Genomic DNA, 26,659 nt, shown 5'->3' on the forward strand with positions numbered 1-26,659 from the left:
AATTATAAAAGTATTAATCAAATAGGCTGTTAGTTTTTGATATTTAATTTTTATAATCTTTTATAATGATACTAAATGATCCGAGTCATTAAAAAAATGGAGATGCGCCTCTACTCTGGTATTTATGGGGAAGAAAAACAATAGGAAAAAGCAATAGATGAAGATGGAGATGTGCATGAGAAAGGAGGCGGCAAGTGGGTTGGGCGAGTTTACATGGGAAGGACAGAGGGAGAGAAAGAAAGGCACTCCATCAATGGAGAAAGACGGGAAGAGGACTTGGCCCGGCGCCGGGGTGGAAGAAAGTCAGGAGAGGGGTAAAAATGACGTCGTTTTGTCCACCCCCAAAATTGATTTAAGTTGGAGTAGGACCTGAAATCCGTGCACGTGCTTCATGCACTTGCAATTCTTTATTTTAAAAATGTTCAACTAAAACAATTGATGTCTGCACATGCACGGAAAAACAATTAATTGGCATGTGGCGGACCACCGAATTAATTTCAATTAATTAATTATTCTAAAATATCTTTAAAATTTATCAAAATGATAAAAGCACAAATGAAACTTTGGAAAAATATCCAAAAACTTTTAGAAAAATTTAAAAATAATGGGAAAAACGAAAAACTCTTAGGAAAATAATTTTTATTTTATTTTTTTTCATAATCTTCAAGATTAGTGTTGATAGAATTCAGTATTAGCATTTGCAATCTTGAGCTGCTTTGGATCCATCTGGGTATAGCAATTGACTGACCCTTTCTTCAGAACTCAGAGTAGTGCGGTGTGCATGATGTAAAAGTAGGTTGCCCATCATCTTTCACTATTTTTAAAATTAAAATTCCAGAATGAGGTCCAACAGTGTATACCTAATTCTATCTTGAATCTATATAATATTTACCTATGGCTACTAAATACATGGTATATAATGTTGTTTATTTAATTTTTAAAAATGAAAATATTTTTGTCTACAGTAATCCTCAGGTAAGGACTTAAATTGTTACGATACTACATTATTTTTAATTTTTATTTTCTCGTTGAGTCTCCTATTTTAGCATGCATCTTTTATTATTTGAATAAATAATGACTTAAGACTTATTTACCCTTTGAGATCAAGTTCAACCCTCAAATTTCATTTTCCTTTTCTACTGATCTATTATTCCGATAACTTACCATTATTTTACAATAAATTATGACTATGTAACATCAGAATTCTCTCAATGGTTAAGGTTTGAAACTTTGTTGGGCCTCAAATTTAATTTTAAAAATAAGCGACAAAAAATTATAAAACACATAGGCTACATTGCATATTTCGGCTAACGAACCAATAAAAATCCATGCATGGACTAATTAATTTGAGGAAGAGTGTTGGTGGACCAAATGAAAATGTGAGTATCTGTGGGCCAAAGTTTGAACTGGGGAAGGGTAGAGGGCTGTAGAAATTGCCCTTAAAAGTTTAGAAACCAATCTCCCTTGGCTGTGCTTCTTCTTAGTCTTTTTTTTTTTATTACCATTATCAAACCATTCTGTCTACCCAAAAAAATAAACGAAAACAAAAAGACCATTCTCACTATGAAAATTTGTTTTTTTGAAAAAAAAAAAGGAAAAGAACCAAGCCCCATTAATTGTACTCTTTTGCCATAGTGATACTAAATTTAGGGTAATCATGTGTCCAAATAAATGCGACAACATAAAATGAAAACGGAGGTGGCGCCCATTTCTTCTCAACAGGCCCAAAAATTTAAAATAATTTCAACACTATTTATTTTATTTTTCTTTTTTTTTTTTTCAAAAAAAGCCCATGTGGTCTGGTAAAAAAGCCGGTCAACTTAAATTCAAAAAAAAAAAAAACATACAAACTCTACATCTGGCGAGTCCCAAACAGAGACCAAACCCCGAACTCCCGAACGCAGGGCAAAAGCCTGAATCCATGGACGGCGAGATGGAGAGCTTCGTCAAGGTATGGGGCACCGCCATAACCCTTCTCTGTTACTGTTATTTCGTAGCAGGGCGCATTCCAAAAGGCCACGCCAGGCTCCTCTCTCTCCTCCCCGTCTTCTACCTCTTCTTCGTCCTCCCCCTCCGCCTCTCAGTCGTCCACCTCGCCGGCCCCACCGCCTTCTACCTCTCCTGGCTCGCCAATTTCAAGCTCCTCCTCTTCTCTTTCGATCTCGGCCCTCTATCCCAATCCCCCACCCCCATCGTCCATTTCATTGCCATAGCTTGTCTCCCCATCAAAACCAGACCTCCCAAAACGCCGCCCTTCTCCAAAATCTCCAATACCGGCAACCACCCATCTCCGGATTCGGACAAAGACCCGAACTCGTCTTCCCGGAATGGTTCCGGACTCGCGCTCTTGGCTATAAAGGCGGTCCTCTTGGCTATAATCGTGCGCATCTACGACTACAGATCCCATTTGCACCCTTATGTAATAGTGGCTTTCTACTGCTGCCACGTGTATCTCGGCGTGGAATTGACTCTGGCCCTGAGCGCGGCCCTGGCTCGAGCCGTCCTGGGACTGGAGTTCGAGCCGCAGTTCAACGAGCCGTACTTGGCCACGTCGCTGCAGGACTTTTGGGGCCGTAGATGGAACCTCATGGTCCCGAGTATCCTACGGCCCACCGTATACCATCCCGTGCGGCATTTTTCTGCGCCGGCGCTGGGGAAGGAGTGGGCCCCGGTGCCGGCGATTGTGGCGACGTTCCTCGTGTCCGGGTTGATGCACGAGGTGATATTCTACGACCTCACGCGCGCGGCTCCCACGTGGGAGGTGACGTGGTTTTTCGTGCTGCAGGGAGTGTGCACAGCGGCTGAGGTGGCGGCGAAGAGGGCGGTGGGGGGCAGGTGGCGGCTGCACAGGGCGGTTTCGGGGCCGCTGACGGTGGTGTTCGTGGGTGTTACCGGGAGGTGGCTGTTTCTGCCGCAGATACTGCGGAATGGGGTGGACCTGAAGGCGATAAGGGAGTACTCAGTGATGGTAGACTTCGCGAAGCACAAATTGGCATTGCACACCGTACTTCAGTGATATCGACCATCCGATATGTTTTGATTTGGGAGTGGAAAGATTCTTAATTTTATTCTGTCTGATTTTTTTTTTTTTTTAAAATAGCCATGAACCAAATTCATAACTAGCATGCGTTTGATTGAATAATTTGCAATGATTTTGGGGCATGAAGCGAAGTCGTAATTTATTCTAAGCTTTGGCTAATGGTTTGTGTGTGAATGGTTTAGCAACTTGAAATATTTTGCAAGCGCACATTTAGAAATATTTAGCGACTGATAAACACAAAACTGCAATTTTTTACCTTTGAACTTGGGAATATACAACCTTTTAGGGTTGGTACTCCAAAAAGCTAATAAAATTTCTCAATTGTTGGCAAATATTCTGTTTTTCAGTTTTTTTATTTTTTTATTACTCTGGTCATAAAAGTAGAATGAAATAGGACCCTAAAATAGATTTATACTAAATAATTCTATCTTCATTGGCTTTTAAATCGTTAACTTCTAAATCTACAATGAAAATTAACATTTATTGTATGCAGACATGCAAAAAGAGAAGTCAACATAATGAAGAATTTGTTATCACATGACTAGTAGAAAATGTACAATGAATGACTACTAAAAAGTTTTATGAGAATGTTTGTTCTTATGCCATTTTGTGTGGGCAATTTTGTCAAAATTATTAGCCTTAAAAATGGTAATTTTTCATCTTAGTAAACTAATTTTTTTTAACGTGATAACTATTTCACACCATTTTATTTTCCAAAATGACCAAATTAGTTACCTTTCACTTTTTGAGGCTCTAGGGGATTAACAATTGGGTTGGAGCAGCCCAACTGTTATCATCCCTCTCTCCCAAGATTGCAAATTTTCTATTAAGCCACATACTTTGTTTTGAGAGAGAGAGAGAGAGAGAGAGATTTTACATTTATCATTAAATAATCGCTGATACGGGATTCAATTGTCAAAAATAATCAATCTTTATATTTTTAAAACCCAATCACCTTGAATAAATTCAATTGATGACTTTTACGTGAGATTAAAATTCAAAACATAAAAATTGAAGAAAAAGAAATACGTCATCCTATCTCACAAGTATAGAGATGGCCACAACATTTTTTTTCCCCTTCTAAAAATACTGATATGCATGAGATGTGCCTAGAAGGAAGGGGATGCAGATGAAAAACATATTCATTATGAGACAAAAATAGGACTGAACCTAGATGAGTCTAATACATGACGTTGTCTCCATACCTCAAACCCATAACTTCCAAACCGCAATTGACTAACCAGGATTAACTCGTTAAGAACCAAGTTAAAAAGAATTATTTGAAGGCCAAACAGAACATTTAACAATAGTTTAACCATGATTTTGGCCAACATCACTGCTTTTACAACTAAAACAAAATTGACCCCAACATCGAAAGAAGGAAAAGAAGATACACAGTGGGAAAAAGACATCTCGAGTCTCAAACAACACACTTTTTCAACCCTTCATTTTCTCTTTCATTTTTCACGTTACAATGCTCATACTTAAGATTTCAGTTATTTCCCCAAAATCCCGGCTAACAATCTCTTCAAGTTTCACAAATTGAACACCCATCAGGCCACCACCCAAAACAACAACAATAATAATAATAAAGAAAACAAAAACACAGAAAACAAAAAGGAGCAATTTCAAAATTTAGGATTCTTTTATTTGAAAAATGCACAAGAACTGGTTAATTATGCTGTGCACAACATGATACAAGCATCCAAGGGACTCAGCAAAATCCACTAACATGACATAATTAGAGCAAGAGCAGTTATGGCTTTGAAACCAACGTGCTAATTCAGTTAGTGGAGACTGCAAAAATGAAAAGGCAACTTACCTACTCATTCAGCCATCCTGAAGAGCCCTGGTGTGAAAAGGAGTTATGAGGACCAGGAACGAAGCCCATCGTGTCTCCTCGGAATCTTGGACGAGGTCCTAGAGGATCATAGATGCCCCCATTTCCATTTCCATTTCCTATCAGGGGATCCGGCCCTAGAGTGCTCATTCTCGTATGATTTAATTCATCTAGCCGTGGTGCATATCGCTGCATCGCTGACGTGTTCGTCCTGCTTATAGACGAGTCCACTCCCGTGCCTCGATGACCATAAGTGGAGGACAGTGAACCAAAATGGCTGAAACCAGAATCCTGGCCTACCGTATAGCTGCTTCTGTGATTCAAAGGATCAGGATCTTGTTGCCCATAAAGACGGGACTGCGTTCGAGCATCCAACCCCATCACATTCTCACCAGTATAAGGTCTATAACCAAGGCTATCAGGAGTATAGCCACTAGACCATCTTTGAGTTCCGCTTGAATAAGGCTCCCGACTGTTCAAGCTGTACCATCTTGTCTGGTCATCAGGAACGTTAGCATCAGCTCCACTGTATCCCATACCAAACTGGGAGCTCAATCCAGAAATGTTGGGCTGGAAATGCCGAAAACCTTCCTCATCAACCCCCATATGGGATGGCATCTTGCGAGATTGAGATGGATGATCTTCCGTCGGGGATTGAACATCAATCATGTTGGGTGAAGAATGGAGAGGCAGCCTTCCTTTGTTTGTATCACCACTTACAGGAGGCATTCCACCATCAGACTTGACCTTTGGAGAGGGATCATTCTCTACTCTTCCCCGCCTTCCTTTACCATGCCTTCTCTTCTTCGAGTTCTCATTTGACGGATTCTCCTTATGACCAGGATTCCCACGTTCTTCTCTGCTAGGGATGTGAGGGGAGCTCTCTTTATGACCTGGTGCAATTGCTCTAGTCCCATGAAGATCTGTTTCATCAGTTTGCATAGGACAATCATCTGTGAGCACATACATATCACCACGATGGTTGGACTCCTCTTCCATCAGATGGGCAGCGACCTGTGTTTCATTATGATTTCCTTCCAAATGCAACTCGTTTTGGCCACTGGATGCATGGCCATGCTTTTGAGCTATGGCCTTGTGCGTAGCGGTCCAATCAGAGCGGCTCCAAAGAGAGAGTACGGGTGGTGTCACATTCCATTGTTCCATTTGTTTGTCATTTACATCAACAGATCCAGGGAGGTAAAATGACTGGAAAGAATAAAGAAGCAATTAGAAGCTTCAGAAAAGCAATCACGTAATCTGATTTCACTAGAAGAAACAATTAAACTTTTTATTTTACCTTGCCCGAGAGTTTTGCATCATCCTCCCATACAAGGTCATACGATATTTTTTTCTTTTTATCCAGCCTGATGAAGGGCAAACAAATATGAATATGAGTGAGAAGAACTCCTTGGGTTGGGGGGGGGGGGGGGGGGGGGGGGGGGGGTGGAGGTGGAAAGAAGGAGAGAAGATTGGAAGACTTGCAGTACATTCCAGACCTTTCTGTCTCTGGTGGAACAATAAGAATAATGAGCTTCGGCTTGAACTCAAGAGCCTTATTGATGAACTGGTTTGCAAGTGCTGCTTTAACTCCAAATGGAGGATTTAGCCCCATGATCTGCCCAAGAAGAACAAAATGGTCAAGCAAAATATACTCAGCAATCCAGATATCCATCTTGCCCATTAAATGGAAGAAGCATTCTCAACTTACCAACTGTGATCCCAATGGCAACTCCTTTGGTTCAACAGTCATCCAATCCCTCTTCTCAAAGTTAAAATCATGCTGCAAATGCAATGCATAAGCATCCAAAACAAGAGTCCAAAATGTGTGCAGGTGCGCACAGCACAAAACCAATAATTACAAGATGATCATGGAATCAATCAATAATCAAGAAAAATGTCAATTCCATTTTTTTCCAAAGCCTAAAACAATTAAATATCATATTCTATGGCAAAAATTATTATAGGCACTAGTTTATAAGAGGCTTGACTGGAGAAGTCAATCCATGCAGTTCTACAGTCCAAATGGTGCAACCATGCAGGTAAAGGGAAAGTCATACAGGCTGTGTTTGGTCAGCTTTTCTCAAAGCCAGGTACACCATCAAAATGACGACCAACCTTCAAGTAACTCCAATATGAGCAGCACCTTTAGTAAACATCTACTAAAGTTGGACCAAGCTAATATACCAAGTCTAAGCTATCGAACAGACAAATCAATGTTTTCCTTTGTGGGACAAAGACTGAACGCTGAAGAATATTGCAAAATATAATAAAATAATAAACAGAATAAAAGACAGTTCTGACAGTCTCCATTTTGAAGTGAGCACAACCCCCGCCTTGTACGCATACAAGAATAAGTTGCCAATACAAGAGTACGCCAGCTATTGGTCAGATTTAAATATCCCAAGCAGGCAACTTATGATATGCAAAGGCACCAAGAAATCTATGACTATTGGACCAAAACTGCAAAAATCGATCCAAGTAAAACACATAAACATATCCAGCAGCTGCAACAAGAAGACCCCAAATCCAACTAGGCAAGGGTTAGCCATACAAATTCTTTTTCCCCACTATGATCCAAGGCAACAACATGTATGAGTTTGATTAGCACATCATCCACTGTCCCAAGTGATATTTAACAAGAAGCAGCTCCAAGCTTTGTCTTCTGCTGTGTCTACTAAGGCCATTCAGTTAAGGCACAATTACTAGCCTCTTCATCCTTCTATCCCTGGATTATTAAATTTCATGCCTCATCCCATATGAAAAGTAGTTTTGATTTATTTCTATTAGTCTCTTCATCTTCCAATCCCTGGATTATTAACTCGCATGTCTCATCCCATATGAGTCGTATGACAGGTAGTCCTGATTTATTTCTATCCCAGAAACTCAGTCTACAATATCCTAAAATTTCTCTTGCTAATGGTTTGGTTACCCCTGTTTCTTTCATCGTGGAGATACTTTGTTATCTTCTTTCTATGCCCCTTTCATTTGAAATATAAGTGCCCTGTCATGATCTCACATCGATCGTGTAACAGGAAGATTTTGGCCATATTAGGATGGTTTAGGCTTCGACTTTGTGATGCGCCTGTTATAGAATAAAACCGTGAGACCCAATGAGCCAAAGTGAATAATACCTTATGAAAATTGTGCTGAGAACATTAACTATGGTATTAGAGCCATCCTGGGGCTATTGCCAAAAGGGTGGATTATAGACACATGTGGGTCCCACACACAGGCATGGGCCACAGAAAGCGTTGGAGATTAAATGGGATGGGGCAGCTTGTCAACATCTCATAGGGCATGTACGAGGGAGATCTTGGCCATATAAGGGTGATTAGGCTTCAACCTTGTGAGGCATTTTTTACGGGATAAAATTGTGAGGCCTACTAGGCCAACTATATAAGATTTTCCGCACAAAAAAGAACCCAACAGCATTTCCTAGAGTCAAGTATCAACCTTGCCACTTGTTTATTTGTGCTATGAGAATTCTTCAGACTTCAGCAATGACTACGAACTCCCCAAAGATGATTCTCAGCCAAAGAATTAGTATGACCCGAGGGGTTCTCTGCTTATATACAAACTTACCACAAGTTCTACACTACCCTTCCAAATATATTCACAAGGCTTGCGTTCGATTCTTGGTTCCATATTTGATCCATCTCTTTTCTGGATGGCGACCCCTGTGCTGCTCATTGTGCAAACTTCAACCATTGCTACTATCTTTGAAAGTACACCTGTCACATTCAGTTCTGGTTCCATATTCCCTTCATCTGGTGTTTAAGTGCCGTCACCAGATGCACTGCATGAACTCATTGGTAAAAGCCCAAACTCGAATAAAATAATTTCAGTTATGACTTATGAAAACCAAAACCTAATTTATAAAGGGAATACAATCCTAAATTTAAAAAATTAACTTTTGAAACCTCATTCCTAACATTACTCTTTGTTCAATTACCTTTTTCTATGGCTGCTGTATGACTTCCAAGTTTAACCCACAATAGTAATTAAATTTTTCAGAAATTGCATATAGATAATGAAGGGTGTTTCCTCCAATGATGCAGCATTTTTTCACCACTGATAAGTTTGTTACATAAAATACTCAAAACTATGTTACCCCAATATTTCCCCAGTTATTAGGTCCTATAGTTTTCATTTTTTTTTTCTAATGCTCATTTAGCATTGTGCGATTTAATTTTGTGTATATGTCTCAAAATTTTAACCCTTTCTGCATTATCCAATTTGAGTTCACTCCTAACTTGATATTTTGTCTTCCAACTTTAGAGGTTTTTCTTCTGCTTCGACTGTTCTTTGGAATGTCCTTGCCTGACTGCCAACTCTTTTTGGTAACTGTACCTTTTTTCTTTAACAAAAAAAAAAGATGGTTTCATTAAAGAAGAAAGAATACCCAAAAAAAAAAAAAAGGATTATAAGAAACCCTCCTAAATAGAAAAAAAAAAAAAAAGTAGAAAAGGCAAAGGAATAAACATCAACTGTACCAAGAAAGATAGCTCATCCCATTGTATGCAAGAGAAGCTCACTCTTTTAAAGAACCCCAACACAGCAAAGAAAAGCTACGTAATGAATGTTATCCCATAATAAAGAAATATTCAGCTTCTCCCATAAAAAATATGCGCATTAGGTTCCAACCATAAACCCACTGAAAAAACGCACATCTCCATAATGCTACACCATCCTTCTTCCAACAAAAGTTAGAATAGGAGAACACCAACAAATTCTCCACTGAGTTCAGGCTACCCAACTTTCTACGAACAAATCAAAAAGCTACTTCCACATTTTCAAGAAAAATCACAGCACAAAAACAAATCAGAAGCTGTTTTTGATATATTAAAGCACAAAAAGCGCACACATGGAGAAAGAGCCTTTGAAGGTCACTTACTCTACAACATATTATTGGTGTTGACTCTACTAAGCACTACCAACCAAATAAAAGCCTTAACTTTTGGGGGAATTTTAGCCTTCCATTATTATTATTATTATTATTATTATTATTATTATTTTGAGTAGAAAGGAAAAATTGTACTGTTCAAAAATCACAAAAAAAATGCAAGAATAAAACCCGAAGAATTGAAAGACCAAGAACAACTATCTGCTCCAAGGAGAGAGAACAATTATCCAGCATCAACAACAAAGAAAAAAGATCATCCACCTCCTTATCATTAAGAGATATGCAAAAGAGGAAATCCCAAGAAAATGAAGGACCATCTGAACTAAAAAAGAAAGAATAACAGCACTATGTCCTAAACTCATACAATAAATATGGGGAAAAGAAACAGACAAAGCAACATTAACCAACCCAACATCTTCCCAAAAACGAATTTGAGAACCACTACCCAAAAACAAACTTAGTGTGAGGAATGAAGAGGGGATAATTATGAGAGAGAGAGACCTCCACACGCTCTCTGAAGAACATCCAAATGATTAGTTAGTATTCCAATCATTCACATGCAATCCAAAATAACTTTCAGACGAGCCATTTAGCCAAGCAGGCAATGTTTTCAGACACCAAATTTTCAAGATCCAAACCCCACTCCCATTTCCCCCGCTTTTTCCAATTTAGACCTTCACACTACAATCACATCCCAACTAACCAAATGATCCCTCTTCCCCCAACTCCAAACCAAGGGGAATCCCTTATACTTTTCTCCAGCTCACAAGCAATACCCACAGGAATCCTAAAAATAGAGAAGTAATACAAAAGGACATTAGCAAGACAAGCTTGAATCAGTGTAATGCAACCCGCCATTAAACTAACGCGCCTTTTCACCGATCTAAATGCTTAGATATGCTCCCCACCACTAGATCCCAAAAGCCCCGCCAACCTAGGGTTACCACCCAAAAGGACTCCCGATAAGACGAGCCAATCCAAACTACCAAAACCCACTAATGTGGTCAACTCCCTAGTTATATTGGCACTTAGATTAATTGCAGCAATATCAATCTAACCCAAGTTAATTTTAAGCCTAGAAATTCAATAATATGAAGGAGACTCGAGACATTAAAAAAAAAAAAAGAACTGTGATCACCTAGAAAGAACATAATATCATAAGCAAACTGACGATGATAAACAACCACCCCCGCCCTCCCCACTTACAAACCTTTCATTAAACCCTTATCCACCACCCTGTCGACCATTCTACTTAAAACATCAATCAGTAACAAAAATTAAAAAAAGGGTGACCAAAATCCCTTGTCTAACACCCATCGAAGCACTAAACAGAGATTTAGGTTTGACACTCACTATAACAGAAAAGAAAACATTGGACAGACTACCATTTATCCAAGAACTCAGCTCTCCCAAAACCCCTTTCTAAAGAAGCTATATTAGAATGAGAAAGATAAGTTACAACAAAAGGGGTCAACGAATCCACGCTAAACAGAATTTTAAAAATGAAAATAAAAATAAAATAAAATGAAAATGAATAAAATATATAAAAATTAAAAATAAACCAAGGATTCCCCACTTCAATCCTTTTCCATCTTAATTCACTGAACACTTCAAGTTAGCTAACTCCCTTTGATCCTTTTTAGCTTTGTGTTATTTTGGATTATCAACTCCAAAATTACAAAAGTTTGTTGTGAAAATTCTTAGCCTCATGTGTAGTGCTCCCAACTGCGAAAGAAATACGAGCATATTCCAACATGCAAATCACTAGGATGTCGTGGATAAAAGAACATGCACTACTAGTCTACTACTTTTTAGAATCATTGTTTACTATATTACTTTAAACTTCTTGCAGCTTCATAGCACAAGAATAAATAGGCTAGCCCAGCAACACTTGAATGATTTGGCATTTTTGAAATATAATCGGACTTTGAAGCATCAATACAAAAAGTGTGACACCGCTCATCCTATCCTTCTAAAGGACATTGATGATGGTAATGAGTGGTGGATTGGTAGGATGGATGGCGATTTTGATGAGGACGATGAATGTGTGCTTCAAGATGATCCTTTGACATGGACGATGAAGCACTTTTTCATGACTTTGGCTTGGGATAGGCGGCAGTGGCAACTCTTTCTCTCCCATTGGTTTCTCACTTTCTCCATCTCCACCACCTTCTCTATAGCTAGAGACTAGAGTGGTGCTTCGGTGATTTTTTGCTCTAGGAAAGGTGGCTCTTTTTTTGCAATTGTTTCTCTTTCTCCATCACCACCACCTCCTCTTCTGTCATTGATGGTGCTTCAAGGAGAGTATAGATTGGGTTTCCTCTATTGTGGATGGTTTGGTGGCTTAATATCTTTTATGGAGAAGGAAAAAGGAAGAGTGAGATGGAGGTTTGGGGAAGGAAAGGGTAAGGCTTAAGAAGAGATCAAGGCAATGGGAAATGGGAAATAGGAAATGGGAGCAGCAGGCACCGACTGGTTAGCCACAACACACTCATGAACCCCACCATGCCTCAATCTCCATTTAAGTGTTTCCCTATTTTTTAAATCCTAATTTATCACTTTTCTCATGTGATATTAAGATATTTTATAAAACTATTTTATAAGATATTAATTTTAATTATTCATAAAAGAGAGGCCATAAGGTGTAAATTTATTTTGTCTAGAAAAATAACATGCAGCAAAAAAATTTTAAAGAATATTATTTAATAGAAATTAAGGAATAGTTCAAAATTTATTAGATTATTGTTAGTGATTATTTTTGGCTTTAGTGCTAATATATGTGATTTTAATCAATATGTTTGTCATATTTATACAGGAATAGGTATATTATTATTTTTGTAATATAAATATATACACATACATAGATAAATAATTATTATGATAACTAGTTAGACCACTGGTTCAACCCACAGGTTGGACCAATCCAACGGACCCAATGGCTTCACCGGGTTGGTCTCTGGTCCGCGTTTTAAAACCATGTTGGAATTTTTATTGTACTCTTTTATTTTGATATTGAACTATGTTGTTAATGCTTTTCAGCCTTGGGCTTGGCAATTTCATTTCCTTTGTCGTTTGAAGCTTAAACTCTTGTGTGCTTAGGTTGAACTATGGTTGTTTTGCTTGAAACTTGGTGCTTGGTAGTCATAATTTCTATGCATTTATGTTTTGGTATTGAATATTTTCGTATTTCAAATTCTAAAATTACTGTTAATGTGTTATTAGATAAATTACCCACCAAATGGGGCATTGTACACACAATTCTAATTCAATGATCCCATGAAGATTGCAAATTGCAAACCCAAATTGGATCTTTAAAGTTAAAATAAAAGGTGTGACCCATCAAGAAAAGAGACTTCCCCAAGTTAAAATGGAATGCTAGCCATTGCTAGGCAGTTTGTTTTTGTCCAGAAAGCTTTAGAAAAATTTGTAAATGTATTTGCTTTCTTTTTGAAAAAAATAAATTTAAAACCTAAACATATCAATCTGTAAAATGAATCTTTAGCAAAAGCTAAAATAGCTTTCGAGAGAACATAATTCAATGTGAAGATCAGATTTAAAAAAGCATGCATGTTTATTTGAATGCAGAACTTACAACATATAGAGTTTGTTATAAGAACATGCACTATAATTGAGAAATGCACAGGTGCAAAGCCAATTAAAATTTTGCAGAGATTCCATGTATGACACTCCATCTACAGCTTAAATTATGATACACACTTCAACGCCCACAGATTGTGATATGTAACAAAAAACTAAAAGAAATCACATGTAAAGATTGGACGCATAAAAATGCTTAGTAGCTTATTAATTAAAAGTTAAGAAGGTTCACCTTTGGTTGAAGAAGATCATAGTTTTTGTATCCGCATTTCTTCCCTGTCTCTTCAAGCTTACTTTTTATTAAGCAACTGAAATCATTAGCACCACAACAGAAGTCGACTATCTGTTTTCAGGGATCAATAATAAAGCAGTTAGTCAGAATCATAAGTAGAAATCATGATGTCAAAAACTTTGAACAAAATTAAACTGCATGAACAAGGGCATTCACAAATGCTTCATTTTGACATTCCCAGCAAAAAAACCTAACTTTGGTGACATTTGATAACAGAGATGCTGTAAAAATATGGAAAAGGTATTACAGTTTAAAATGGCAAAATTAAAAGTATAAGATGCTATGCCAAGGGAATGAGGCTCCCATGATATACAAGGTATGCCGTCAAGAAAGAACATGATGTATGCAACCTTACTTCCATACTAGGAGAGACTGTTCCCATGAGAACCTACAACCTTAGGGTTTGGGTGTAACACTGTTGCATTAAGCCATGGCTCACACTCACTGTGGCCACATTAAGTAGAAGAAATATCAAGCAAACAAATGACAAACAACATTATTAAGTATCACTGCTTTGATATCAAAAATGAAAAACGCATGAGAAAAGGGAGACAATAACTCTCAGCACTGCCTCATTCTAAATTTTAATCGCACCACCAGATCCTTACTTCCGTCCGCAGATTGCTTCCAGACCTCCTCAAAGGTCTTAGTATTGGAATAAAGGAAGGGAAATGATTCCCATCTTCTTTTCATGGACAACACCCATCATTTCATGTGAAAAAGACACTCAACAAATCCTCAAACTTAGATGCATTCTTTTTAGGTTTTAAGCAGTCTCAAGCTTGAAGGTACACTCGGGAAAAAAGTGAACTAAGTTGAGGGCAGCTTTAAGGGGCCTCTCCTTGCAGGCCTTTTGGCTGTGCAAGATAGGGGCTTCCCAATCCCCTACCCTGATCTCCCTCTTGGAGCTAAACTCAAAGGCATACTTTGAGACCCCATCATTGAAAAATTTGAGACGATGTTAGCCAGCTGGAAGAGGAATCACTCGTCTAAAGGTGGAAGACTTACCCTCACTAAGATCACCTTAACAAATCCCCAGGTTAATTACATGTCCCTCTTTCCTATCCCTTGCTCAGTTTCTAAATGGTTAGAAAGAATTTAACAAAAATCCCTTTGGAGGAATTTGGGGGTGGAATTCAAGTATCTTGTCAAACGAGGGGCAGTAAAACAACCAATCAGATATGGAGGCGTAGGAATCAAATCTCGCTCTACCTTCAACGAAGCCTTCCTAGGGAAATGGCTTTAGAGATTCATGATGGAGAAGGATCATCTTTGGAGGGGAATCATATATTCAAAATATGGTCTTCAGCATAATGGTTGAAATAGCCTATGGAGTTCAGACTTCATAAATCCAACAGGAAAGGTTGGGATAATTTTCTCTCTCATTAGCAACCAAGTGGGGAAGGACAATAATATTCTCTTTTGGCATGATATCTAGTGCGACATTCTCCCCTCAGCATTAAATTCAATTCCATATTCAGTTTGGATCATAACAAGGATGCCCTTACCAGTAATCATCTTCTAATTTCTGACCATAGATTTTGTGGAATATTCCCTTTACTAGAAATGCCTTTGATTGGGAATTTGACCATCTTACAGATTTTTATTGTAGTTAGTACAAAATCCAAGTGCAGGACACTATTAACCGAAGTGTATCATGAATAAAAACAGTAGATTCACAGACAGATCACATAGCGGGTAACTCACTTAGCCGGGAAAAAAATAGCCACCTTCCTTGGACGCCCATCAGGAATACTGTATAAAAAATTCTTTGAAATTCACTGGAGGCAACTCTAGGGGAAATTCTCACCGTGGATATCCTGCAGAAAAGGAGACTCCCTACTGTTCACAAGTGTTTCTTATGTTTGTAAAGTGATGAATCAATTGATCAGATCCTCTTACACTGCTCCTGGACCAGAGTCATTTGAGACTTGGCCACTTCTCTGATCAGGCTGCATTGGGTTACTGCCAAAACAGTGAAACAGTGAAAGGAGAGCTGTGGTCCTGGAAAGCTATCCGTTTCGGCAAGGAGAGGAAGAATCTTTGTCTGGTCCCTCATTTTTGCTGCCATCTTTTGGGCTGTCATAAAGGAAATATGAGAGCTTTTAAAGGATTGGGTATGCCCCTACATAATTAATGGATTGCTAATGTTCCCAGATGGCATGATGGTTTATTTTTGGTTTCCTCTCTTGTAATTATTGATTTTTAACACTCTGCGTTACAAATTTAGTACTAGGCTGGCATCCATTGATGCCTTTCGATGAATCTTTCTTTGAAGATTGAAAAAAATAAAAAATACAATAAAATAAATAAATAAATAAAAAGGGCAAAAGAAGGGGACTAATATAAAGGTTTTCCATAGGATGGCAAGTTATAAGAGTCTCATTGAAGAGTTGGAGCTAGAGTTATGGGAGGTAGTTAGGAATCCTAGGATCCTCTTGCTAAAAAATTGCCCGAAATAAAAAAATATGGAAAAAAATTGCATGGAGACAAAAAAATTGAAGGCCTTATGATGCAAACCTCAATCAACATGCGTCGCATGTCGACCCAATGAACAATATTGGAATACTTGCCAAATGATGCAAACCTCAACCGACATGCGTTGAAACCCAACAACCGATATTGGAATACTTGCCCAAGAAAGCTAAAATTCGGATTTTGGATAGAAAACCTCGACCCAACATTTATAAATGAAACGCGAATCGAAGGTTTATGTAGCAAACCTTGACCCAATGATTATAATTAAATCACGAACCGAAGGTATAAAATAACAAACCTCAACCCAATGATTATAATTAAATCACGAACCAAAAGTATAAAATTTGAACGCCACAAGGAAGAATTCTTGATAAGTTCTCAAATTCTCTGAAGAACCAACAGAAGCAACAAAACCTCACATTTTTATTCAGTGTTCTATTCCATGATGTTTGTTCTTACAATGAGAAGGCTATTTATAGGCACAACCTGGGAGACAAAGCATTAAACACTTCCAACCACACTCAACAACTTACTAAGACTTCTTATAAGATTACAAATTAAATATAACACAAAAGTCAAAGAGAGGCCCAACAACTCTCAACAACTTATTAAGACGTGCACATGCAAGTAAACAAGTTGTCTTGCATGATTACAAATTAAATATAACACAAAAGTCAAAGAATCAAATTCCATATTTTAATAGCACACCATTATTAAGGAGATTACAAAATTTAAGCAAGATCAACCCCATCAAAAACTTGGATTAAGTTTATTAAACCTTCATCATTCTTTAGGCCAAGTTTGGAGTGCCCCATTTTTTAATAAGCCCAAATATTTTGAATCAGCTCATGAAGTGCTTCTTTGATCTTCTTGGATCTCTTTCTAGTGATAGGCCCAACAAGAACATGCAATGGATCCTTTTAATGGTGCTTGTTGATTCTCATCATTTAATGGTGCTTGTCGATTCTCATCATCTCCCCTCTCCTCAAAAGGATGCGTCCTCGAATCCGAGCAGTATTTTAAACCAATATTGACAGCAATAAAATATTATAGAAACAACGGATCAAGGAAGAAGACAAAAAATCAGATTTTTTAGGAAAGTGAAACTACAAAAGTAATGATTCAAGAAAAAAAAAATTAACTTGGATAAGTAGTACCAAATGATAGTATCTGTTGCTTCAATATCACTTTTTTTATTTATTTATTTCTTTTCTTTTTTTGACGTCTCCTTTTTTTCTTTCTTTCTTTCCTAAAGCCTTTTTTTTTTTTTTTTCCTACTTGGTATACGTTACAAGACAAGAACAATGAATAATGAACATAAACGGAACAAAATAGGATGATAACAAGAAACAAAAGATAAAAGGATAGTAAACCTGATTTTAGAACCTAAGCTCTGATACCAAATGATGCGAACCTCAATCGACACGTGTTAAAACCGAACAATCAATATTGGAATGTTTGCCAAATGATGCGAACCTCAATCGACACGCGTTGAAACCCAACAATCAATATTAGAATGTTTGCCCAAGAAAGTTAAAATTCAAATTTTTGGATAGAAAACCCCAACCCAACATTTATAAATGAAAAGCGAACCGAAAATATAAAGTAACAAACCTTGACCCAATAATTATAATTAAATCACGAACCGAAGGTATAAAATTTGAATGCCATAATGAAGAATCCTTGATAAGTTCACAAGTTCTCTGAAAAACCAAAAGAAGAAACAAAACCTCATGTTTTCTTGAATTCTATTCCATGATGTTTGTTCTTATAATGAGAAGGCTATTTATAGGCATAACCTGGGAGACAAAGCATTAAAAACTTCCAACCACACTCAACAACTTATTAAGACTTCTTGCAAGATTACAAATTAAATATAACACAAAAGTCAAACGGAGGCCCAACAACTCTCAACAACTTACTAAGACATGCACATGCAAACAAACAAATTGTCTTGCATGATTACAAATTAAATATAACACAAAAGTCAAAGAGTCAAATCCCATTTTGAATAGCACACCATTATTAAGGAGATTACAACATTTAAGCAAGATCAACTCCATCAAAAACTTGGATTAAGTTTATTAAGCCTTCATCTTTCTTTGGGCCAAGCTTAGAGTGCACTATTTTTAAATAAGCCCAAATATCTTGAATCAGCTCATGAAGTGCTTCTTTGATCTTCTTGGATCTCTCTCTAGTGATAAGCCCAACTAGAACATGCAATGGATCCTTTTAATGGTGCTTGTTGATTCTCATCATTTAATGGTGCTTGTCGATTCTCATCACCTTATGGAGAAACTTTAGATGAAGATGGGACCATTAAAGATGTTTGAAAGTTCAATCAAACACTCCGCTCTGTGCCTTCTACTTGGATACCACAAGTCGAGAGGACACATTTTGGCACAATCTGGACCTCTATAGCCAGGTGGCCGAAACATCCTTTTTAGTTAGGAAGTAATTCTCCCTGCCTTGAAATTTTTAATGGTGATAAAGATCCAAGCCAGACAGCTTCACCATGGCTTTTTTTTCCAAGCAAATAGGGATATTCTTAAAGCCGATGTTATCAAATACATTAATGAGTTCACTTCTACGTGCAGATTTATTGACAGCATGAACTGTACCTCACTCATGACTAAAAAAAGTAATCCCAAAAATCATAGGACAGCAATGGCATTCAAGGGAAGCAAATCATGGATGATGCCCATATTGCTTCAGAAATTGTGGATGGTCACTCTAGAGTGGGAAATGGAGGAGTTGTATGTGAACTTGATAAGGAAAAAGCTTTTGACCATGTTGCTTGGGATTTTCTTTTATACGTCCTTAAAAAAAGGGTTTTGGGAACTTATGCTGCAAATGGACTGAGCAATCATCACCGTGCTGTACTCCTCAATTCCTGTTAATGGCTTCCCTTCAGGCATTTTCCACTCTTCCAAGAGATTACCTCCTTGCTATCATCACTGTCACGGAGGTTCTCAGCTTCTTGCTGCAAAAAAGGCACTAGAAAGACTTTTAAAGGGCTGATAGTAAACGGGAAAGGCAGGAAGCTTGAACTTCCTCAGCTTCTCTTAGCGGATAATACCATGATTTTCAGTGAAGCTTTCCTTTTGACTAATTCATTCACCTTCCTGGTTTGGAGTTCAAGGAAAAAAAGGATTGAGGAACCTATTGTTGAAAGAGAAATGGCTGGTTAGGAGCATAATTATCTTCATAAAGGTGGAATACTCACTTCATCTAAAGAACTCACTCCAACCTCCTAGTTTAGTTCATGCCCCTCATCCCTATTCCTTGCTCTGTGGCCAAAAGATTGGAATACATTGAAAATATTTCTTTTGGGAAAGTATAGGAGAAGTATTCAAGTTCTATTTAATTCAATGGGATGCTTTTCGGCAACTAATTCCAAGAGGTGGCTTGGGTCTCAAATCTCTCATTCGATACGGCTCTTTTTGTTGAGTGGATTCGGAGATTCATGAATGAGAGAGAGTTAAAATGTAGATTGGAGAAAGATAATTTCTTTGAAGTATGACCTTGATCACAAGGGGTAGGCATCCAAAGAGCTCAGACAATCCTATGGATGGGATAAGTGTTTGGAAGTCAATCAAGAAAGGGTGTGAGAATTTCTTCACACTCATGCACTTCTAGGTTGGAAATGGGGACAATATGGTTTGGACTCCAACTATGTGAAGCGCCTTTCATAAGACAAAAATAAAAGATTTTGAGCTTCTAACTCCTCCTTAGGAATCTCTACCATGCATGTAGGCAGAATTCCATCCCTGCATTGTAACTTGTTCACCAACCCATTGTTATCAAATGTAAAAGCTCCCTCCAAGCCTTCCCATGGGGGTGGATGGACATGATTAATTCCCCTATTTCATTACAGGAATTAGAACTGTACCCATATTGTTTTCTTGAATCTTGACCAATAACACCGCACCACAATCAAACTCACTAATATCATCTCTCTCTGAATCTGAAAAATCCCTCTATTTCTTTGCTATCTTTCCATTACTAACCTCGTTACTACATCCATCCTTCTTCTTACCATTCGGGTTTTCCACAATACTGAACTCTCCTTTAAAATTTCTCCACAATAACTTTGGCACTGACTGACCAGAATTTTTTCTCTCTTTCCTTCAAAAACCTTCTTTATTTCAGCATCCATACAAGCCACCTCCTACGAGCATAAACCTTGTTACCCTCAAATCTGTCCAGATTAAGACGTCGATCATCAGATTTATCCCCAAACCCAGCTTTTTTTTTAATCTTTTCCACACAACATTATAATAAACCCTTCAAAACACACAATTTTAAAACCCCAATCTTGTTTCAAAAATACACAGCTGCTAGAATTCTGAACTTGTTGGTCATTCCAACCCAAATCTCAGAGAACTGGATGCCGGATTTGGATTCCATAAGCAGATGTTTAGGGTCCTCCTCCCCTATACTCATATTTGAGATACAGGAGCAAAATTTTGGACCTGCCCTTTATCTTGAACCCATAAGTACTTGTATTGCAATTACCAAACACATGGCCTGAATACCATCTTAACACTTCTGCTGGATGTCCATACAAGGAGAGTTTTCTTTTGGATTCAAAGAATCAAACATTCTCCATGTTCAAATAATTGGCCCAATTTAATGAAAAAAGAAACACCTCCTTTTTCAATGACTTGGGCCAGGTCCAAAATGATTAACATACAACCCAGTCCAATTATTTTCGCAGCCTCCTCCCAAAAAGCAACACTAGCCGTCACTGAGATGATTGCACCGCCATCCAGAATCTTGGATTCTTTCACATTCTAGTTGATCAACTCCAATCAATTAGCAATGACACCAGGTTCATGCAGATGCAACACACCTCTACACTGACAACACAGTTCTTCCCTCTCCTTCACTCTGTTTACCTTCCAGCACCACCTGACTCCATGATCTTTGGTGTGAAGAACTCAGCACCAACACCCCCCAGAATCCTCAGTTAAAACCTTTGCTATCTCGCAAATATCATTTGAGAAGCTATGCCACCCATTACTTTAGCGCCTCCAGGAATAAACACTGACAATTTCTTTTCTTCCACCCCAGCCCTAATTCCAAATATTTTCTTACCTTCATCCACCTAATCAACATCCAATACTTTGTGAATCCCATTCAAATAGTTTGAAATACCCTTTGCATCCAACTGAAAGAAGACAATCCATCAGCAAATACGAGCTCACCCCAACCTTGTCTAATCGTAGATCAAAGGATTTTCCTTCGATCTGAACCAATTGTTTCAGCATAACCAACCGCCGCTTTTGTCTTCGATAGCTAGCTAGAAGGTTTTTCTCTCAACCAGCACCAGTTGATGCAATCAGCCATAGCCCAAGGCTGAAGAGTGAGAGATGTCCCCCTTGGTTCCAGAGAGCAAGAGTCGAAGGGTGCAAAGGGTGAAACAGAGGGAGAGGAGGAGGGAAAAGGAAATTTAGGTTTTTCAACAGGAAAAAGCAGAGAGGGTGAAGGGACAAAGAACTATAGAGGAGAGGTTGAGTGAAGTTCCAGCATGAGATTAAACAGCGAAAGAGGATCCTCCATGGTTGCAAGTTTGGAGGAAGGTGTCAGCAAGGGGAGGCATCGCAGCCATCTTTGCACTCATCCTCATCCCGATGCTCACATTTATTTTTTGATAAACAAATAAAATTTTTTATTTGAGACGGCAGAATGTACAAGAAGAGTAAAATGGAAAAGAAAACAGGGAGAATAAAGTCATCCCTTCACATCAAAAGTAGATAATTACAAGTTTCACAAGCTAGGCCCAAAACCAAAATCAATGCAAGGGAGCCAACCATGCTGCATGTCTTCCAAAGAGATGCCCAATGCTCACACTTTCTTGCACTGTTCTTTTCTCTCTTGGTATATGTGGAACAGATTGTTCCATATTCTTGATGAGACTTACCTTAAGAGTTCATGGAATGCCTATTCCTAGGAATAGAATGGTTATAACAGAAGAATTTGACTGTTTATATAAAAACATTTGTAACCACCATAAAGCAAATGACAATAATTCATAACAAGAAAAATAGACAAAGAATAAGTATTCCCAAATTTCACCATGGGAGGTATATTCCTTTCCCACTACATTAGTAGAACAATAACGAGTAAACAAGAAACAACAATTACCACTATTCCCCAAACTTCCAATTGCATTATATCTTATTCTTAGGAATATCTATTCCATGAACCATATATAACATTTGTGCCCTTATTCTTTGGAGGGGATTTTTCTTCACAAAAAAAAAAAATGTGGCTTTTGGTAGGCGCCCTTCTTTGGAAGTGTGCATGCTAGAGATTACCTTGTATCCATGATTGAAGCAAAATGCTAGGATTTTAACTAGTTAGTAGTAAAAATTATTTTTATTGCTTTACTTGGTGTTGCTCTCTTGGCAATTCACAAGGACTCCACAAACATGTTCTGCTTAGTTTTGTATGTGTGTGCGCGCGCGCGCGCGTATATATATATATAAGCTAAAGCACAAGATCTCCTCCAAAAAAAAATTTGAAGGATAAACAGGAATAAAGAAGAAACACCCTCCAATCTTTTTTCAAATCATTCAAAGACAACATAAATCCTCAAAAGCCAAAGTCTAAAAGAAAGGTTAACAAATAAGAAGGTACAAATTGATGTTTAAATATCCTAGCACTTCTTCTCCACGTAGTCTAAAAAATTACAAGTCACCCACATCTTACCAGCAAAGGAGAAAAGCTTACTCCAAAGATCCCTAGCCGTTGGACAATGAGGAAACAAATGCTCATTTGTCTAGTTAGAAGCTAAGCACATCACACAAGTATTTAACCTGAGGAATACATTTTGATCATGGAGGGAACCTTGGGAGCATGGAATTCGGATCTTAGATATGAGTTGTGGGGATTATGACATAGTATAAAATTGTATTGAATTTCTTTCAAAACCACAAGTCCAAATCCAAGCGCAAAAATACATTTCCCAAACACAGCCTTACGCTATTTTTAGGAAATTGGCAAACAACAAGTCTTTTCTGTAATCATTCTGAAATCCAGAAACAACACATGGATTGCCACGCCTAAACAAACCCTTCATTTTTTTTTTTTTCATATAGCAAAGGAAGAATATCATTAACAGATTAAGAATGTACAACCAAAAGTATAAGACATCTCCTTAGCAGTGTCCGGAAATATCCAGACAAAAAAACAGAGGAAAAAACCTGAAAATTAAAAAGAATGAATAATACCACCACAAACTAACAATCCAACAAATAACGTGAATTGCACTGAATATCATAAAAGCTCACCCCACCTTAAAATTCCCCTGCCCGACACACCAAGGAGAAGCCAAATACTGTATCTTCTCCCAAACCAGCAAATACAATGACTTTTACCTGGAAAAAAACACACATTAAGCTCCATTCACAGCCCCCAAAATACTGCAAAGAAAGCACATTCCCAAAGTCTTTCCTCTTGGAGCCTTGTATCACCTCCATGTGAGCCCCACGACCGAGGTGCTCCTCTTGGAGCTTTGCCCAAAGGTTCAACTTCAAGATAGTGACGACGGAGCTCACCAACACCGGCCCGGGATGATGAGCTTGTATGAGGACTACTTTAAGAATGGGTCCCACAACCGAAGTGCTTCTCTTGTAGCCAAAATAAAGCTAGAAGTGGCCCCCACAAGTCAATTAATTCGAGATTGATGAAGTATTCATTTCACCTCAAATCTACAAAATCAAAGGTAGGCTTTTAGGAGGTCCCAGTGGCCTCCAGGGGATCTCTTTGATGCCTATGTCAGTTGAAAGTTCTCTAGTTAAGGCATGAAAAAGAGAGAGTGAGAGAAACCTAGAGTGAATTTTTCTTTTTTAACTTAACTTTTTATTACTCGGCTCCTCTTCTTTTAAGTGCCTTTGAGATGTCAGCCCACCCCTTCCATACGTGGTGGGGGCCTCGGTTAGGCTGCAAATGAGCCAAGCCACTCATGAGCAATTTGGGATCTTGGCTCGGTAAGGGCTCATTCGGACTCGTTTATTCTCTAAATAAGTGAGTCCCAAGCCTAATTTTTAGGCTTGGTTCGTAAATGAGCTGAGTGTGAGCACAATTGGGCTCGCCTCTTTATGGCTCATGAGCAGCTCGATAACTAGCTCAAATGAGCTTGTTTGTTAGGCTCATTAAGGAACTCGATAATGAGCTTGTTAATAGGCTCATTGAGTTGGCCTAATCCCTAGTGTTCAATTTTGGCCCAATTGCCCAAGGAGAAAGACAAATTTTGACCCAAACGAAATAGGTAGATTTTTTGTTATTATTAAATGATTATAAAATTTCAGCCCGAGCTCGAGCCCAAACTCGAGCCTGCAAATGAGCCAAACCCAAGCTCAAGCCCAAGCCAATATTTTTAATCTTGAGCCCAACTTTCTAAGTTTGAACCAAGGCGAGCTTGAACCCGAGCTGAGCTCTAGCTCTACCAAGTCGAGCATTAGCATGCTGAAGCTTAGCTTAGCTCATTTGTAGCCCTAGTTTCAGTTTCTTCGTGAGTGGAAAGTTTAGAATCTAGACTAGGTGGGACAATTTGATTCCTCCCTTGAGAGGAATACCTCAGTCATGGGGCCCACGTGGAGGTAGGTCAAGCCTCCAAGAGAAGAACCTCAATTTGGGGCCCACGTGGAGCCTGGATATTGTTCCTAGACATAGTAGTCAAAAGCGCGCCTCCTAGGCGCGAGGCGCAACGAAGCTAGCGCCTCATCACTAGTGAGGCGAGGCGACCTTTAAAAGGCGCAGAGGGGCGCATTGAGGAGCACTGATGCACAGGGCGCCGTGAGTCGTGCCTTGAAAGTTTTGATGCTATTAAGCTATTAATAAAGAAAAATCCAGAACGAGCCCTAGCCCTCGTTCGACTCGTACCAACAAGATTCATCTACAACTCTTCAAGTCAACACGACACCAGTTGGAACCCTTCTTCGAACCTCCGAAGTAGCCGACACCAGCAGTCAAGGTCTTAAATTTCAATTTCGACTCAAATTTCGAAGCTACAAAAGTACAGAAATTTCCATGAAAATTTTGATTTCGATCTCAATTTCGATTTCAATTTTGATTTGACAAAATAATGGAAATAAGTAGTAAAGCATGGAATTCTTTTGTAAAGCTTTAGAAATAATTAATAAACATAATAATGTAAGTTTTAGGACTAAAAAATTACAAGTAAATACATCTATAATGTGTATGAGGTGGAGAAGTTGTAATATAATATGTGCATCAAACATATTTGTAAGATAATGTCCATTAAACATATTTAGTAAATCAGTTAATACAAATGAAATTCAAAAATCATTTAAATATTATTTATTATATAAATAATGATAATTTAGACATAAATGGTTAAATAAAATGTTGTTGTAAGTTTACTTTTTCATATAATTTCAAAAGCACTTGTAATAATCTTTTGTTTCGATAAAAAAATAATAATAATAAATTAAGCGAGAAATTTAACTTCACTCCTAAATCTCTCATTTGCATTCCAAAGAAATTTAATTGCATAGTTCAAATTTCGACAAGTTTTGCTAAAATTTCTAAATTTTGATAAATTTCGAATGATTCATTGAGATTTCGATAAAAATTATGCAAGATGGAAATTGATTGCCATTTCGATTTCGAGGATGACGGAAATTGAAATTTTTCCTGGATATTTCGACAATTTCTTGGAAATTTAAGACCATGCCAACAAAAGCCCCTTCACAAGTTCGTCTTCAAGCCTTCGAACCAGTAGAAGCCCTATGCGAGCTCGTCTTCCAGCCTTCGAACCAACTAAAGCACTTCGCGAGCTCGTGTTCAAACCAACAGGAGCCCTTCACAAGTTCGTCTTCAAGCCTTCGAACCAGCAAGAGCCCTACACGAGCCCATCTTCGAGCCTTCAAACCAGCAAGAGCCCTTCGTCTTTGAGGTTCGAGTCTTCAAGGGTCGTCAGGTTGCTTCGATTTTCAAACTAGTAAGTCGTCATCGTCATCGTCGTCTTCTTCTTCTTCCATTCTTCTTCTACTACTTCTTCTTCTTCTTATGTTGCTTCTTTTTCAGTTCTTCTGCTTCTTCGCACTCTTCTTGTACTTCTTCAGTTCTTCTTCTTCATCTTCTTCTTTAGTTCTTCTTCTTCTTCTTCTTTTTCAGTTCTTCTTCAATTCTGCTGCCTCCTGCTGGCTGCTTCTTCTTATAAAATTAAGTTGCATTAAGCCTCTAAGTTAATATTATATAATGTGTAACTAATTATGCAGTTTAATGCAAGTCTATAATTTATAATTAATATTTTTTTTTACTGAATTTTGCTGCTGTTTTGTAATTTGTTTGAAAATGCAGTATAAAACTATACATTTTTCTGAAATATATTAATATATAACATTTTTTTACTGAATTTAGCTGCTGTTTTATTGTACTTTTTCTTATGATATTGAAGATGCTTCTCGGCCTTCAGCCTAGCAATTTTATTTCATTTCAAATTTGAAGCTTGAAATCTTGCATGCTTAATTACTT

At 38.0% G+C, this 26,659-nt stretch overlaps 2 protein-coding genes across 3 annotated transcripts in view; one reads left to right on the plus strand and one right to left on the minus strand.

Moving 5' to 3' along the window:
* Window positions 1-1,737: 1,737 nt before the first annotated feature.
* LOC131158219 (long-chain-alcohol O-fatty-acyltransferase-like) lies at window positions 1,738-3,188 on the plus strand. Its single transcript, XM_058112927.1, has one exon. It carries the CDS (start codon window positions 1,793-1,795, stop codon window positions 3,014-3,016), a length of 1,224 nt encoding a protein of 407 aa, XP_057968910.1. The 5' UTR covers window positions 1,738-1,792; the 3' UTR covers window positions 3,017-3,188.
* Window positions 3,189-4,666: 1,478 nt separating this feature from the next.
* Window positions 4,667-26,659, minus strand: part of LOC131160209 (protein ENHANCED DOWNY MILDEW 2) — a 56,352-nt gene continuing 34,359 nt past the window's right edge. For both annotated transcript variants that reach the window (XM_058115635.1, XM_058115626.1), the window contains 5 exons: window positions 13,613-13,723; window positions 6,589-6,660; window positions 6,377-6,495; window positions 6,178-6,244; window positions 4,667-6,086 (listed from right to left, as the gene is read on the minus strand). In XM_058115635.1, the coding sequence (XP_057971618.1) occupies window positions 4,863-6,086; window positions 6,178-6,244; window positions 6,377-6,495; window positions 6,589-6,660; window positions 13,613-13,723 (1,593 nt within the window). In that variant the 3' untranslated portion in view covers window positions 4,667-4,862. The remainder of the gene's footprint in view (window positions 6,087-6,177; window positions 6,245-6,376; window positions 6,496-6,588; window positions 6,661-13,612; window positions 13,724-26,659) is intronic.

The sequence above is a fragment of the Malania oleifera genome, chromosome 1, assembly GCF_029873635.1.
Source record: "Malania oleifera isolate guangnan ecotype guangnan chromosome 1, ASM2987363v1, whole genome shotgun sequence".
NCBI lineage: Eukaryota > Viridiplantae > Streptophyta > Magnoliopsida > Santalales > Ximeniaceae > Malania > Malania oleifera.